Below are 13,197 nucleotides of genomic sequence, written 5' to 3' on the forward strand. Positions count from 1 at the left end.
TGGGATTACAGGCATGCGCCACCGTGCCCAGCTGGCCACAATTTTTTAAATGCTGGGTAGTATTCCGTTGTATAAATACTGTAAAAATATGTATACAAGTTGTGCATCCATATTACTATTGATGGGCATTCGGATTTTTTCTAGTTTTGGAATGGGCACTCAGAACGTTTTGTACATGTCTTGGTGTACATAACATTTGCATTTCTGTTGAGTACATACCAAGAGTGGAATTGCTGGCTCGTGGAATAAACAGCTACCAACTAGTTTTCCACAGGGTTCTGCCAGTTGATACTTTTGTAGCATTTGTGTGTGGGAATTTTAATACCTATACATTTTTATTTGCCAGGTGTCTCTATAAAACTTAAGGCTTCAGTTCTAAGAACGCTCTTATGCTTAGATTACTCTGTATTAGAGTAAATAAGCCACTCTAATGCTTCACCTTCTGTTTTTAGATATGGCTCGTGGACAGCAGAAAATTCAGTCTCAGCAGAAAAATGCCAAAAAGCAAGCTGGACAAAAGAAGAAACAAGGACATGACCAAAAGGCTGCTGCCAAAGCTGCCTTAATATATACCTGCACTGTCTGTAGGGTAAGGGGAATTGAATTGAAAGATACAGCTCTCCCGTGAGCAGTTCTTTCATTATAAATTGGTTTGTATAGATTAAAATTTTGAAACCATAGCAAAATAGATGCTTTTCTTGAAATAGTAGGTTTGAGAGCTGATTATTTTAGGTATCTATCTTCATTCACCCTTTCAACAGACATTTTTTGAATGGCTCCTATGGCCAGGTAAAAATCTCTAGGTCCTGGGAAAAAGGAGTGAACAAAACAAAATCCCTTTCCTCATATAAAGTAAAGATGTCTTCATAAGGGCATATAAAACACTTCACTAGCATATCATATAACTCTAAACTATACTTTTAGAGTTATATGATATGCTAGTAAATATACCTCTGGCTATATAATTGGCTTTTTTCTTTTTCTTCACTAAATTTTATAATTAGCGTGTCTGTAAAACCATATAGAGTATATTCATGTTGAGAGCTTTTCCTAGAATGAATGTGTTTTATTAGATTTGAAGAACAGTAATAATAACAGCTACTTTTGAGTGCTTACCATATGCCAGACATAGAGCCAGGTGTTTTACATGTATTCACCTATTTAATCCACGTAACCCTGTAAGATAAAGTACTTTTATTGTTCTCATTTTACAGAAGGGTAAACTGACTCATGGAAATTAAACAATTTGTGTGGGGTCTCCCAGTTGGTTAGTAGAAGAACTGGAATCTGAACTCAGGCAGTTCAGCTCCAGAGTCCACCCTCTGGACCACTACTGTACTGCTTCTCAAAGAAGTACTTCTGAAGCTCCAAATCAGAACCTCTTGCCTGTTTAAGCTCATTACTCTTGAAGGTAGTGAATGGCAGTACCAAAGGAAACCACAGTGGGGTTAGTCCACTACATGTACACTCAAAATAATGAAATTGAGCAACTTCTGAGAGTTTGGAAAGAGGCAGGGTGCAAATTTTAATCAACTAATGATAAAGAAATAGATTAATCTAAATGTGCTAGAGTAGTTCACACACTTAAAAACTTAAAACCACAGACTTCTATTTCATATTTTGTGTAATTGAATGGGTTAAGAATAAATAATTGGGCCAGGCGCGGTGGCTCAAGCCTGTAATCCCAGCACTTTGGGAGGCTGAGATGGGCGGATCACGAGGTCAGGAGTTCGAGACCATCCTGGCTAACACGGTGAAACCCCGTCTCTACTAAAAAAATACAAAAAGCTAGCCGGGCGAGGTGGCTGGCGCCTGTAGTCCCAGCTACTTGGGAGGCTGAGGCAGGAGAATGGCGTAAACCCGGGAGGCGGAGCTTGCAGTGAGCTGAGATCCAGCCACTGCACTCCAGCCTGGGCGACAGAGCCAGACTCCCTCTCAAAAAAAAAAATAATAATAAATAAATAATTGAAGGTTCTTGCCAAGGGAAGTCAGTATAGTATAGTATCTGAGAGGTCACATACCTAGTACTAAGTTAAAATAAGGTCTTGGGCAAATTAAACTGGGTTTTAGTTTCCTTATGAGGTAAAATGAGGATGCTAGTAGGCACTAAAGATTACTTTGAAGGTTCTGTGGTAATTAAGGTAACATGCTTAACATAATAAGGGTTCAGTAAATGTTACCTATTGTTTGCTGTTAATCAGATAAGCAGCATACATTCTATGCGACCTACCTTTCTTTATATGTGAAATGTGGGAATGTTAGGAATTTCTTTACCACAAAGTCCCTCTTCATATGCCAGCCACTAAGTTGTAGGAATTTAAAGGTATTTTTGTGATAATTGTCTATCCTGAGAAGATTCAGGATTCTAAAAAGTAACACATTTTTATTTCATAAATACAGTCTAGCTCTCTTTTGCACGATTTTTTTGTTAGACACAAATGCCAGACCCTAAGACCTTCAAGCAGCACTTTGAGAGCAAGCATCCTAAGACTCCACTTCCTCCAGAATTAGCTGATGTTCAGGCATAAGGTTGTTTACAGGTAACTCACCTCTTTTTCTGTTGGTTTGTTAATATCAGGGTTGTATGCAAGACCAAAACTGTCTTCTCTTATTGTGAAATTAATTTCTGCCTTCTGAGATTTTACTGCTTCCCCTATTTAAGTTAATGTGTAACTTAGTCCCTTTTTTCTCAGACTGTTTCCTTTCACTGCCTTTGAAACATCCAAATTTTTACTACTGTAGCCAAAAATGGGGAGATGAGTACATGCTAGCCATCTCTGATCCAAGAATGGAAGAAACGTATCAGTTTAAGGAAAATAGTGATTGCAAAGATATTTGAGAGTTTCCCTCTCAAAAACAACGTACACCAATGTTCGTAAGCACGTTTTTACAATTAGTTTACTTGTAGTACTTAGCAGAGGTTCTTCTTTCCCCCCCCCCATCAACCTATCCCCTTAGCAGAGCTTCTGAGTATTAAAATATAGGGCAAAATGTAGATATGTACTATATAAATTTGTTTATAAATTTGTTGGTTGAAAGTTACCACTTTACACATTACATTTGGTTGGATTTTTTCCCCCTAAGTAGTGGAGTTGGTGGTGGGTGTGTTGTGTGTTTGAGAATTATTTCTTTTTAAAATAAATTCATCAAAGTTCAAAATATAAAGTCCGGTCGACAATTTTACCAGATACTATCTTCATAGTACTTCTTCTTAGTTATTTGAAATGCATGTAAGTTGCATTTGTGCAATGGTAACATTCATTGAAAATTTTGCTTATGTTTTATAGGTGGATTCACACGACACCTTTGACTCTTCTACTGTCTCAGACCTTAGGTAACATACCTGCAGCTGCTTTTCTAACAAACTGTTGATCAGCAAAAATAAAGGGGCTACAGAAACACTCATTTTTATGCTGTTCCCTTTTGGGCTTCATGCAAAGACAATTCTGTGTAAATGTACAGTTGACTCTGATTTGGAAATCTGAAAATCAGTCCATTCTTGTTATAAAAAATTTTTTTACAACTGTAATTATATTGATGTTCATATTGTGTAAAATAACTCATTTAATAAAATAGTACTTTGATTTACGACATCACAGGATAAATGGTTTTAGAAATTCTGTTCTAACTTTCCACATTATTTGCCTTATAAAAATCTAATGAATTCATCAGCTAGAATTGCAAGTGCAATTCTTATATCCCTTTCTCAGCTCAGTGGCAGGTTCCTTAAACTAGAGCAGACTCATTCATTAAAATTGTGCATATGATTTTATGGGCAGCTGATTCTCTAGGTGAAAAATGACTTATCTGCTGCCTTAGTATATTGCAGTTATGTGTCATTGTACCCCTCTGATCATTTCCTGTGTTTGAGATGGAATATTTAAAATTGCAGTATGACCTGGCTCTAACTGCCAGTCAGGTGTACCCTATAGATAACTGATAAATTTCTAAAAGCAGTTGGATTGTCAGTGAGCCCTTCTGAAAGATTAGGTTCTGGTGTGTATGCCATAATGAAATAATCATTAAACCTATTGTTTACTGCAAAATATGGAACAAATGTGAACTGGTAAAGGTCGATCTTGATACTAGATTCTTTGAAAACTCTTGAAGTTCCTTAATTTGAAATTGAAACATTAATTTTTGAGGTTTTTGGTAGTTACTATTTGGCCATTTTTACAAATGGATTTTACATTAACAGGAAGATTGGAATGACTTGTGGCTGGATTAATTCCCAGAACCCTCTCCCTCCTTTCTTTTCTAAGTGAGTTGTTGATTTTAGGAGTTTGCTTTGTGCTGTTTCCTAAAATCAAAGACTGGTGTACAGTATGACTTCCATCTGAACTTGAAAAGTATTAAAATGGGTCAATATTCACATTCTTTTAGATCTCAGGATGGGGAAATGGGTTTGTTCAGATGGGTATGGTAAATCTTACCCAATTACGGAAGGCTAATTTTAGAGTTCTTCTAATTTGCTTGTGTCAACTCTTAACTTGTAAAACTGCTGTTAACTCAATATATAATAGGAAGAACACTAAAATACTTACTGGTAACTGCTTAGAGCCACTTATCTGATCCTGTGGATTACAGAATGCATTCCCTCTTCTGCTGTAACTTTTCATTGCTTTGTTTTGTAGCTCTGCATATTTTGCCCACCTTGTCTTCCCTGTAAGTTTAAGATGTTTCCAAGGAAAAGCTTCAGTGCTGATAGTTTCTTAGCAACTCCTATTCTTATGCCCTTACTTTAAAATAGTCCTTTTATTTTGTGTATTTAATTTCCTAAGTTTCAGATTTAATATCTGTTGTTTCCTAATATGTTGATTACCAGAACGTTAGAATTTTACCTAATTTCTTGTGGATATTGCAGAAGTTCTGGTTAAATCACAACTTAAAAGTTTTTAAAAAGTGCTTTGAGCATATGTATGTTTATGTTTAGTGACAAATCATAGAAAACCATTCACAAGTTTTGGTTTAATTTTTTTTCATTTGTTTTAGTGACTGTAATTCAGAATGAAAGTTTTTTTGTTCTTGTACTTAACTCTTTTTTATAAGCAGCTGAAGACACCATATTTAACACTATTATCTCAGTGACAGGGAAATAGCTGCATTGATCTTACATGAGCATATTCATCCTTATAGTTCAGGAGGGGATTATTAGTACAATCCCCATTTTACTGTGTTTGAGTTAAAAACCAAACATCCCTGTAATTTAATTTGAAGATTCTTTAACAGATTGCAGCAGAGTTCATTATAAAACTGTTATGGTGTCTTCAAAGACTTGATAAAATATACTGAGAGAGAATTGGTCCATTTGTATGCTGTATTTCTATTACTTGCCAAAAGGAATGGGGTTAAGATTAAACTTGTTTCCATTCTCTTCATGTGGATCTACATCCCCATGTTTAACTGACACACTGGGGGCTCAGTTGTGTGCTGTAATGTCTTATTAAAGAAGATATTAAAGAAAACTAAACTAGTCTAATTTCTTCTACATTTTAAGAGGTTTTTATATTCCCATTTTTTCTTTTTTTTTTTTCCTGAACTTAGAATTGGCTCTTAAGTATAGCTTGGTAGATCTGAGGGTAGCAAGAGATTTCTTTCATTTCTCGTTGTTTTCCCTGTAGTCTGCCTTTTTGAGGTCTGTAGAATACTTGGGTGGAAAAAAATTTGTCATTTTGAAAGCTTACTATATAGAATAAGTGCGAATTGTTGGAAAGGGGGAAGTGATTGGCTATTAACATAAAAATACAATTATGAAAAATACTTAGGTCAGTTAATTGAATTGGATGGATAAGTCCTTGATGATATTGTAAGATTTGAAGTTATACTTTTAGTTTAATATTAAAGATACTGTATAGGTAATTAATGACATCATAATTCAAACCTGAGATGTAGCATAAGGTAGAATTTATCAACATTACTATTTTACCTAAGAAAACCCATGTTTTTAATTTTTATTAATATATGTAATGTGGCCAGGTGCAGTGGCTCGTGCCTGTAATCGCAACACTTTGGGAGTCTGAGGTGGAGGGATCACTTGAGGTCAGGAGTTCGAGACCAGCCTGGTCAATATGGCAAGTGCCCATCTCTACTAAAAATACAAAAAGTTGCAGGGCCTAGTAGCACATGCTTATAATCCCAGCTACTCAGGAAGCTCAGGCAGGAGAATGGCTTGAACCTGGGAGGCAGAGGTTACAGTGAGCTGAGATCTTACCACTGCACTTCAGCCTGGGCAAGACTCTGTCTCTCTCTCTCTCTCTCTCTTTCTATATATATATATAATATATATGTAATATACTGTACCTATTTTAAAATGTGGGTAAAGGCCTTTTTCTATAACACAGTGATCAGACACAGTCCAAACTATAACTGAAATACTGTATTTAAACTGCTCAGTCTGAATTAATTCATTTGTACTAGATTTCTGGTTTTTTTTGGAAAGGGTTTGGTTTAGTTTTGGTTAGAGTACTTTTTTGATCATGTACCTTTTGACAGTATATGGCAATGAAGATCAACACCAGGGAGTTGTGTTTACTGTGACTTTACATTCTGAAATAGTTTAGGCTACCTTAATTTTACTTATTGTAAAAGTTTCAGAAAAATCTTAAGAGCTTTCAGTTTGTAGGTTTAATGAAAATATCTGTCTACTTAACAAAGAAAATGAGACTTTTTAAAATTGAAGTTCAACCTGTCATTTTTAATTGTAGATTACCATGTTAAATTGAAAATATTTTTTATTTTAAATGTTCTTTTGATAAGTTGTCTTACCGAAGTATCCTTTTTTTTTTTTTTTTAAATAGCCATTTTTTAGCTTTTATTCTTTGAATACCATATGGCTCCAAATTTAAAATCCGCACATTCAGAGACAGACTTTGGTCATTTCTTTATATTCACATGGGGATATCTTCAGTATGAAGTAATTGTTAATACTATCATTAACTAATTTTATTTGAGGGTTGTAGGCAGGAATAATATCTTTATCCCAGATCTTTCTAGGATGAACTCTGAGAAGTTTAAGTCACTAAGGTATATATTGAAAATCATATATGTGAAGTTACATTGTAAGCTATAAAGTATTACATAAAAGCAATGTTTTATACAAAGAAATATAGCAAAGTTCCCTAATCTTTGGAAATTCAGATGTGTTCTGGAGATAATACATATATTTATTTACATAATTTTAGGCTATATGGCTAAGTGCTTGGTGTGTTTTATAGACCATAGCTTAATGAGGTATATGTATATGTATGCGTTTATGTGTGTATAGGATGGCTTGTGGGTCGAAGAGGGCAGTCTGTGTCTGGGAGTATGGGGAGTCAGCTGAGGGAGGAGTAGGAAGGAATAGGGAAATCAAGGTGTGGGTGGCTGATTGAGCAAAACTACATAAAGTTTCTTTGAGAGAAAGTGAGTAGGCCAGCCTGAGCACAAGGCTTGTGAATGAGAGCCTTTGATCCCATGGATATGAGTGGGGAGAATCGTTAGAATGGAACGAGATTGTGCAATGCGTGCACACTTCAGAAAATTGTTCAAATTACTCCTGATGCTGGGGACTCTTTCAGAGTTTGGGGGACGGAGAATGACATGATGCAAGTATGTCAGGAAGATTTATATTTATTAATGAAATATTGTGTTGATACTGGTTTGATAGAGATCTTTTTACAACCTCTTGTATGTTTCTCTATTTAACAGTTTACTATCCATAAAACACTTTTAGTTATTCTAGGTTATTATGAATGTAGATTAATGGGCAAGAATTTTGCTGTGCTCTAATGCAATGATACTACCAGGGCCCAGAAAGCTGTATTTAGGGATGTTTGTCCCTGCACTAAATAACCCCAGACTACAGTGTGGCTATACGTGACATTTCTTGTCCTCCACTTCATTATAAAAGTAACACATTTTGAAATATATCTCATATATAAAAATTTGAAGACTGTGGTAAAGTTGAATTTTAAAAATTTACCAGTACAAAACATTTTGGTGAATAGTATCCATGTCTGTCTCTTTCTCTCTGTCTCTCTGTCTCTCTCTCTGTCTCTCTCTCTCTCTCTCATTCTTACCACATAGATTTTTTTAAGTTAATGCATGTTTTTGAATTTTGTAGTCACTTTTTTCATATGATGTCTTTATACTTTGCCATTTCATTTAACAACATAACAGGTGAGTTTTTTGTGTTATTGACTGTGCTAAGTGGAATTTCTGTGGGAGCATAATGATCCATTGGGTAGATTACCTATTTTTTTTTAACCATTTTCCTGTTGTTGGACATTTAGGTTTTCTCTAATTTGTGCAGAAGACTTCATTTCTACATTTAGAATTACACATCATAAAACTTTAAAGCTCTTCTGTAAAGTGTACAATACTTTATTAAAATAGCAAATGAGAGAGAACCAGCGTTGCAGACTATATAGTATATAGGACCAGACAATACTTGACCAATGATGTTTTGCATGTTACTGTATTACCTTTGTTTGAATTCTAGCACTTTTTCCTGAATTTGGTAGGTTAACCCTTGTATATTTCCTTGATTTCTAGTGGAGCAGGAATATTTTAACTACATTTGTTAGCCAGATGCTGTTTATATTTTGTGAATTGTCCATTGCCCATTTATTTGTTGGGGCCTTCTGACTATATTCAATCTGCTATCCACAGTAAACTTGGAAGAACTGAGAGTTGCCAGATAACTAGAGTTATGAAACCTGTAACTTATTTTACACAGAGAACGAAATTGTAGGCTCTGTCTGCACCACTTGCTGGAAGCCTTAACAGATAAAGTATAAATCCACAGTTTGCGTTCAAGGCGTATTTTTAATTCAAGACTAGTGAAATATGTTTTCTATTGTTACCTGATTGCTGTGAAGAAATAGTATTTTTATTAGATTAAGTCAGTTTAGTAAGTTACAGTAACAAAATAACCTTTCATGTTTGGGATCTATATTTTATTAGGTTCTATTATTTAATATTTATGTATATGGATTTTCATAGTAACAAAATAGACTGTATTCAAGCCTTGCTTTGAATAGCCGGGGACATTTCTGATAGCAACAGTGTTTCTTACTTAAATAGGATAGAATATGGCCAAACATAAGAATTTAAAGCTGTAGTCGAATGACCCAGTGAGAAAAATGGAAAACACCTAAGTTCAAATCTGGCTCTGCTTTTTCCTTGCTCATTTTGGACAGGTTACTTCACCTTTCTGAGTTACATTATCTTCAGTCACCTTATAAAATGCAGGAACTGGCCAGGCGTGATGGCGCACACCTGTAATCCCAGCACTTTGGGAGGCCGAGACGGGTGGATCACGAGGTCAGGCGTTCAAGAGCAGCCTGGCCAAGATGGTGAAACCCCGTCTCTACTAAAAATACAAAAATTAGCCAGGTGCGATGGCAGGCACCTGTAATTCCAGCTACTTGGGAGGCTGAGGCAGAGAATTCCTTGAACCCGGGAGGCAGAGGTTGCAGTGAGCCGAGATCGTGCCACTACACTCCAGCCTGGGCAACAGAGTGAGACTGTCTCAAAAAAAAAAAAAATACAGAAACTAATACCTACCTCAAATGATTGTTTTAAATTAACAAGCAAATGAAATAATGAGTATAAGCACCTGCGCAATCATAAATGCTCAATAGCTGTTAGCTTTCTTCCCACTGTCTTCCTTTCTCTCCTCCCTCTACTGAAACTAACACAGTGTGTCTTTACACATACCCTTCTCACGTTTGCCCATTTCTGCTTGTGCTTTTTCTTAGGACTAAAATACTTCCTCTTCTCCCCCACTCAGCCCTGGTCTCTTGCTGTGGAAATGCTACTTATTCTTCAGGGCTCACCTCGAATGCTGATGTGTTTTTTTGTTTTTTGTTTGTTTGTTTTTCATGAACCTCAGCACTTAAATGTACTAATGTGGGAAAAGGAATATACAGTAATAAATATGAAAGAAGACTACAAACTGTAAAAAAAAAAAATAGTGTCAGGAGACTAAATTTTAGAAGGGCAAAAAGTTCCTGAAAAGTAGTAAAGGAAATTTATTTACTTGTTTTCCGTTAAGCAGTAATAACAAGGAATGAGTGTTAGCACTCCCTAAGCAACTCCTATTTATTTGCTGTGTATTTTGTAAAACTCTCATTGTGAAAATGAACCCAATATGATGAAATACTAAAAGGACATATGATTTCACTGGATTTTTACTTGGCTTTGATGAATTACGACTCAGAAGGCTATAGAAATTTGCAGAATTTGACATTAAGTCTGAACCACTGTCAATCTAGGAAAGTGATACACATAGGAAGCTATCCAGAAGACTGGAGATAAGTAATTTGTGTCTTGATTTTCTAAAAAGCACAAAAGAGAATATTGAAGAAAATGGAGAATTATAAGTTTGCCCTTGGTCTCCAGGTAAATAAGTACGTTATCTTTTTACTGTGAATCTCCTTTTTCCTCAGTTAGGCCTTGGACTAATTTCATGTGTAGTTTTATTTCTAGTCTTTTTCCCTTGTCATATTTGTTTTCTTTGCAACAAGAGAAATTCTTCTAAAACACAGTTCAAGTCACAGCCCCCTCCTCTGAAGCACTTAGGTGCTCTCCCTGGCCCACCAGATGAACACATACTCCTGGGTTGTGATTGACAGGTCCTCCACACAGTCTGACCCCAGCATGTGCTTCCAGCCAGCCCTTTCTGCCATACTTGTTCCCATCCTCTTGCTGAGTGAATTGCTTGCTGTTCTTTGAGTAACTCTTACTATGCCTTTCTTGCCTTCACACAATCTTTCTGCGTCTTAACTGGGATGCCCTCTTTTTCTTCTTCCGTTCTTTTGTGCCCTCTCTCTAATGCTGTCCAATCTGATAGGATCACTCCTTGTAACCCTCAAAGTCACTGGGCATGACCTTTCATCTTTTTATCATTTTACTGTTCTTTACTATCCTTGGGACAAGAGTAGTCTTATTTTTGTGTCTACTTGAATGTTTATGACAGCATGAAACTATTATCTTTAAATGTAGCATTCCCTAAATTGCAGCAAACTATTCTCATTGCTTTATAGATTACTTTTTAATAAACTGTTTTTTGGATTTACTTTTTTAGATTACTGAAGCCATAAGAGGAGGGCTCGTATAAGCATTACTGTATATGTAGAACACTTTATATAGTTTACAAAATATTTTTTCTTTTTTGGATTGCATGTAAAAATATGCTTGAGGAAATCAAGGGACAGCTTGATGATACATCTCAATTTTAGAAAGGCAAAGTAATTTACAGTAATTTTGATAGCAAGATTATCTACAGGCAGTAGTACATTTTAGTGGATGGACCTTAAACTTATTTTGAATTTCTGCACTCAGATGTTTAATATATGTGTGTTAACCTGTTGAGTTTCAGATCCTGCCAGCTTTAAGTGTGTGTGTAATATGTGTGTTACCAGTTTATAGATAACACAAAGTAGGGAGGGAAAGCTAATACAGAATTACAATTCAGAAAGATTTCATACTGAAAGGCTAAAGTAAAAACAAGAAGCAGTTTAAGTGAAGTAAATGTTAAATCCATTTATAACTTATTAAAATTACAGTTTACAAGTACAAAATATAGGCTGCAGTCTGTCTTGGCATTTTTTCAGGTTAAGAGCCAATGTATTAGTTTATTAAAGTCTTATTATGAGCCAAGCATGACTTCTTTGCTTTAAAATACAGGAATGCAATCTTAGTTTAGGAGAACACATGTTAATCACACATATTTATTTATTGAGAACCAGTTTTCTTGTGAAGTTGATGTTTTGTTCTGAATGTCTCTGTCTTTGCTGTTTATAAGTGAAACACTGTCTACATTCCTCACAATGCAGGGAGGAGGTCAGGGATGGTGAGTCGACTGTAAACCATGTTTACTAAGGGGACATTTGGAAAGTTGCTGTGCTGTCTTGTTGAGAGCAGATCTGAATGCCATGGATAGAAATTATCTCACTGTAAGAAATCTCATTACAACATCTAGATTTACCCAGTATCACAATGGCTTGCCTTATGGCATGAGCACCCCTTCCCTAAAATTCTTAGTAAAGGGATTATCTGCTGATGTCTGGGACAGGGCAGCAGAGTTTTCTGTCATTTGATAGGGGATCAGATAGGCTCTGAGATCCTTCTCATTCAGCAGTCCTCTTGCATTAAGTAATGCAGTGCTGGGAGCCCATAAGATAGTTATGTGCTTTGAGCATGTTTTGTCAAATGGAAAAAAACTACTTTTATATTGACCTATTTGAACATACCAACTGTTTGATCTTTACTTGTCCTTATCTTTCTCAGATGCTTATAAATTTAACCGGAGAGAATATTGAGTCAGAATAAGTATCAGAATATCTTCATCACACCTGAATTTGAGATACATTTCTGACTATAGAGCATATTTATATTCAGTATTTTAATAGGCTCCTAGATGTCAAACTTGGTTTAGAAATACTTATTTTTAATCACCTGGCAAGTGGTACTGCAATATTATTACTACAGGTTAGGTCTACAACTTAAATTATAAAGTTCTGTCAGTAGAAAAAAAAATCTTGACTATACTGTCAATGTAAGTATCCATAAATTATATGCACATACTTCTGTTGTAATTATAAAGCATTCACAGGATGAGATGAAAAACATTCTAATATTTTCTTCTCACATCCCAATGGATGAACTTACGTTACCGCCTGGGACACACGCCTCACTTTAAACCATTGCTCTTTGTCATAGAACCTGTCATAAAAACCTTGTTTTTAAGCTAAAAGGTTTTCAGCAGCTCACAGATACATAGATCTTTGTAAGTCAGTAAAAGCAAATGAAATATAGTAAGGGTCCATGCTGTGTAAAAAAAAAAAAAAAAATACTCAGCAAAGCATATAAAACGTGTACCCTTGAAAAAGTACACTGGTAAAGGGCACATGGCAACATATTTTGAACACTTAGCGTATGTAGTTTGGAACATGATTCTGAGACTGGAGAAGTCAGGACTGGAGAGATCTGTATAAAACTGAAGTCTTAGGAACATACCTTTAAGGCTGTATGTAGTGAAAAGAATAAACAAACCAAAGTTAAAACATTGGAAAGCCCTCACTAAGGGATAGGTAGAGAAGGAGCTAGGAGAAGTAACTGAAAGAATAGTCAGAAGAGGTAGGAGGACCACCAGGGTCATATAGGTTCTCAGACATGAGAAGAGTTTGGGTTTGAGGCTGGGTTGTCAGGGTC

The 13,197-nt window shown here is 35.7% G+C and overlaps 1 protein-coding gene across 2 annotated transcripts in view; it reads left to right on the plus strand.

The window, feature by feature from the left end:
- ZNF706 (zinc finger protein 706) overlaps positions 1–5,470 on the plus strand; it is a 10,530-nt gene extending 5,060 nt beyond the window's left edge. The window contains exons 2-4 of one of the 2 annotated variants that reach the window (XM_011931506.1): positions 453–589; positions 2,433–2,540; positions 3,288–5,465. In XM_011931506.1, coding sequence (XP_011786896.1) covers positions 455–589; positions 2,433–2,528 — 231 coding nt within the window. In that variant the 5' untranslated portion in view covers positions 453–454 and the 3' untranslated portion in view covers positions 2,529–2,540; positions 3,288–5,465. Of the gene's footprint in view, positions 1–452; positions 590–2,432; positions 2,541–3,287 lie in introns of both variants that reach the window. The other variant, XM_011931498.1, reaches the window with a different exon arrangement.
- Positions 5,471–13,197: the final 7,727 nt, after the last annotated feature.

This window comes from Colobus angolensis, unplaced genomic scaffold, assembly GCF_000951035.1.
Source record: "Colobus angolensis palliatus isolate OR3802 unplaced genomic scaffold, Cang.pa_1.0 Scaffold121, whole genome shotgun sequence".
NCBI lineage: Eukaryota > Metazoa > Chordata > Mammalia > Primates > Cercopithecidae > Colobus > Colobus angolensis.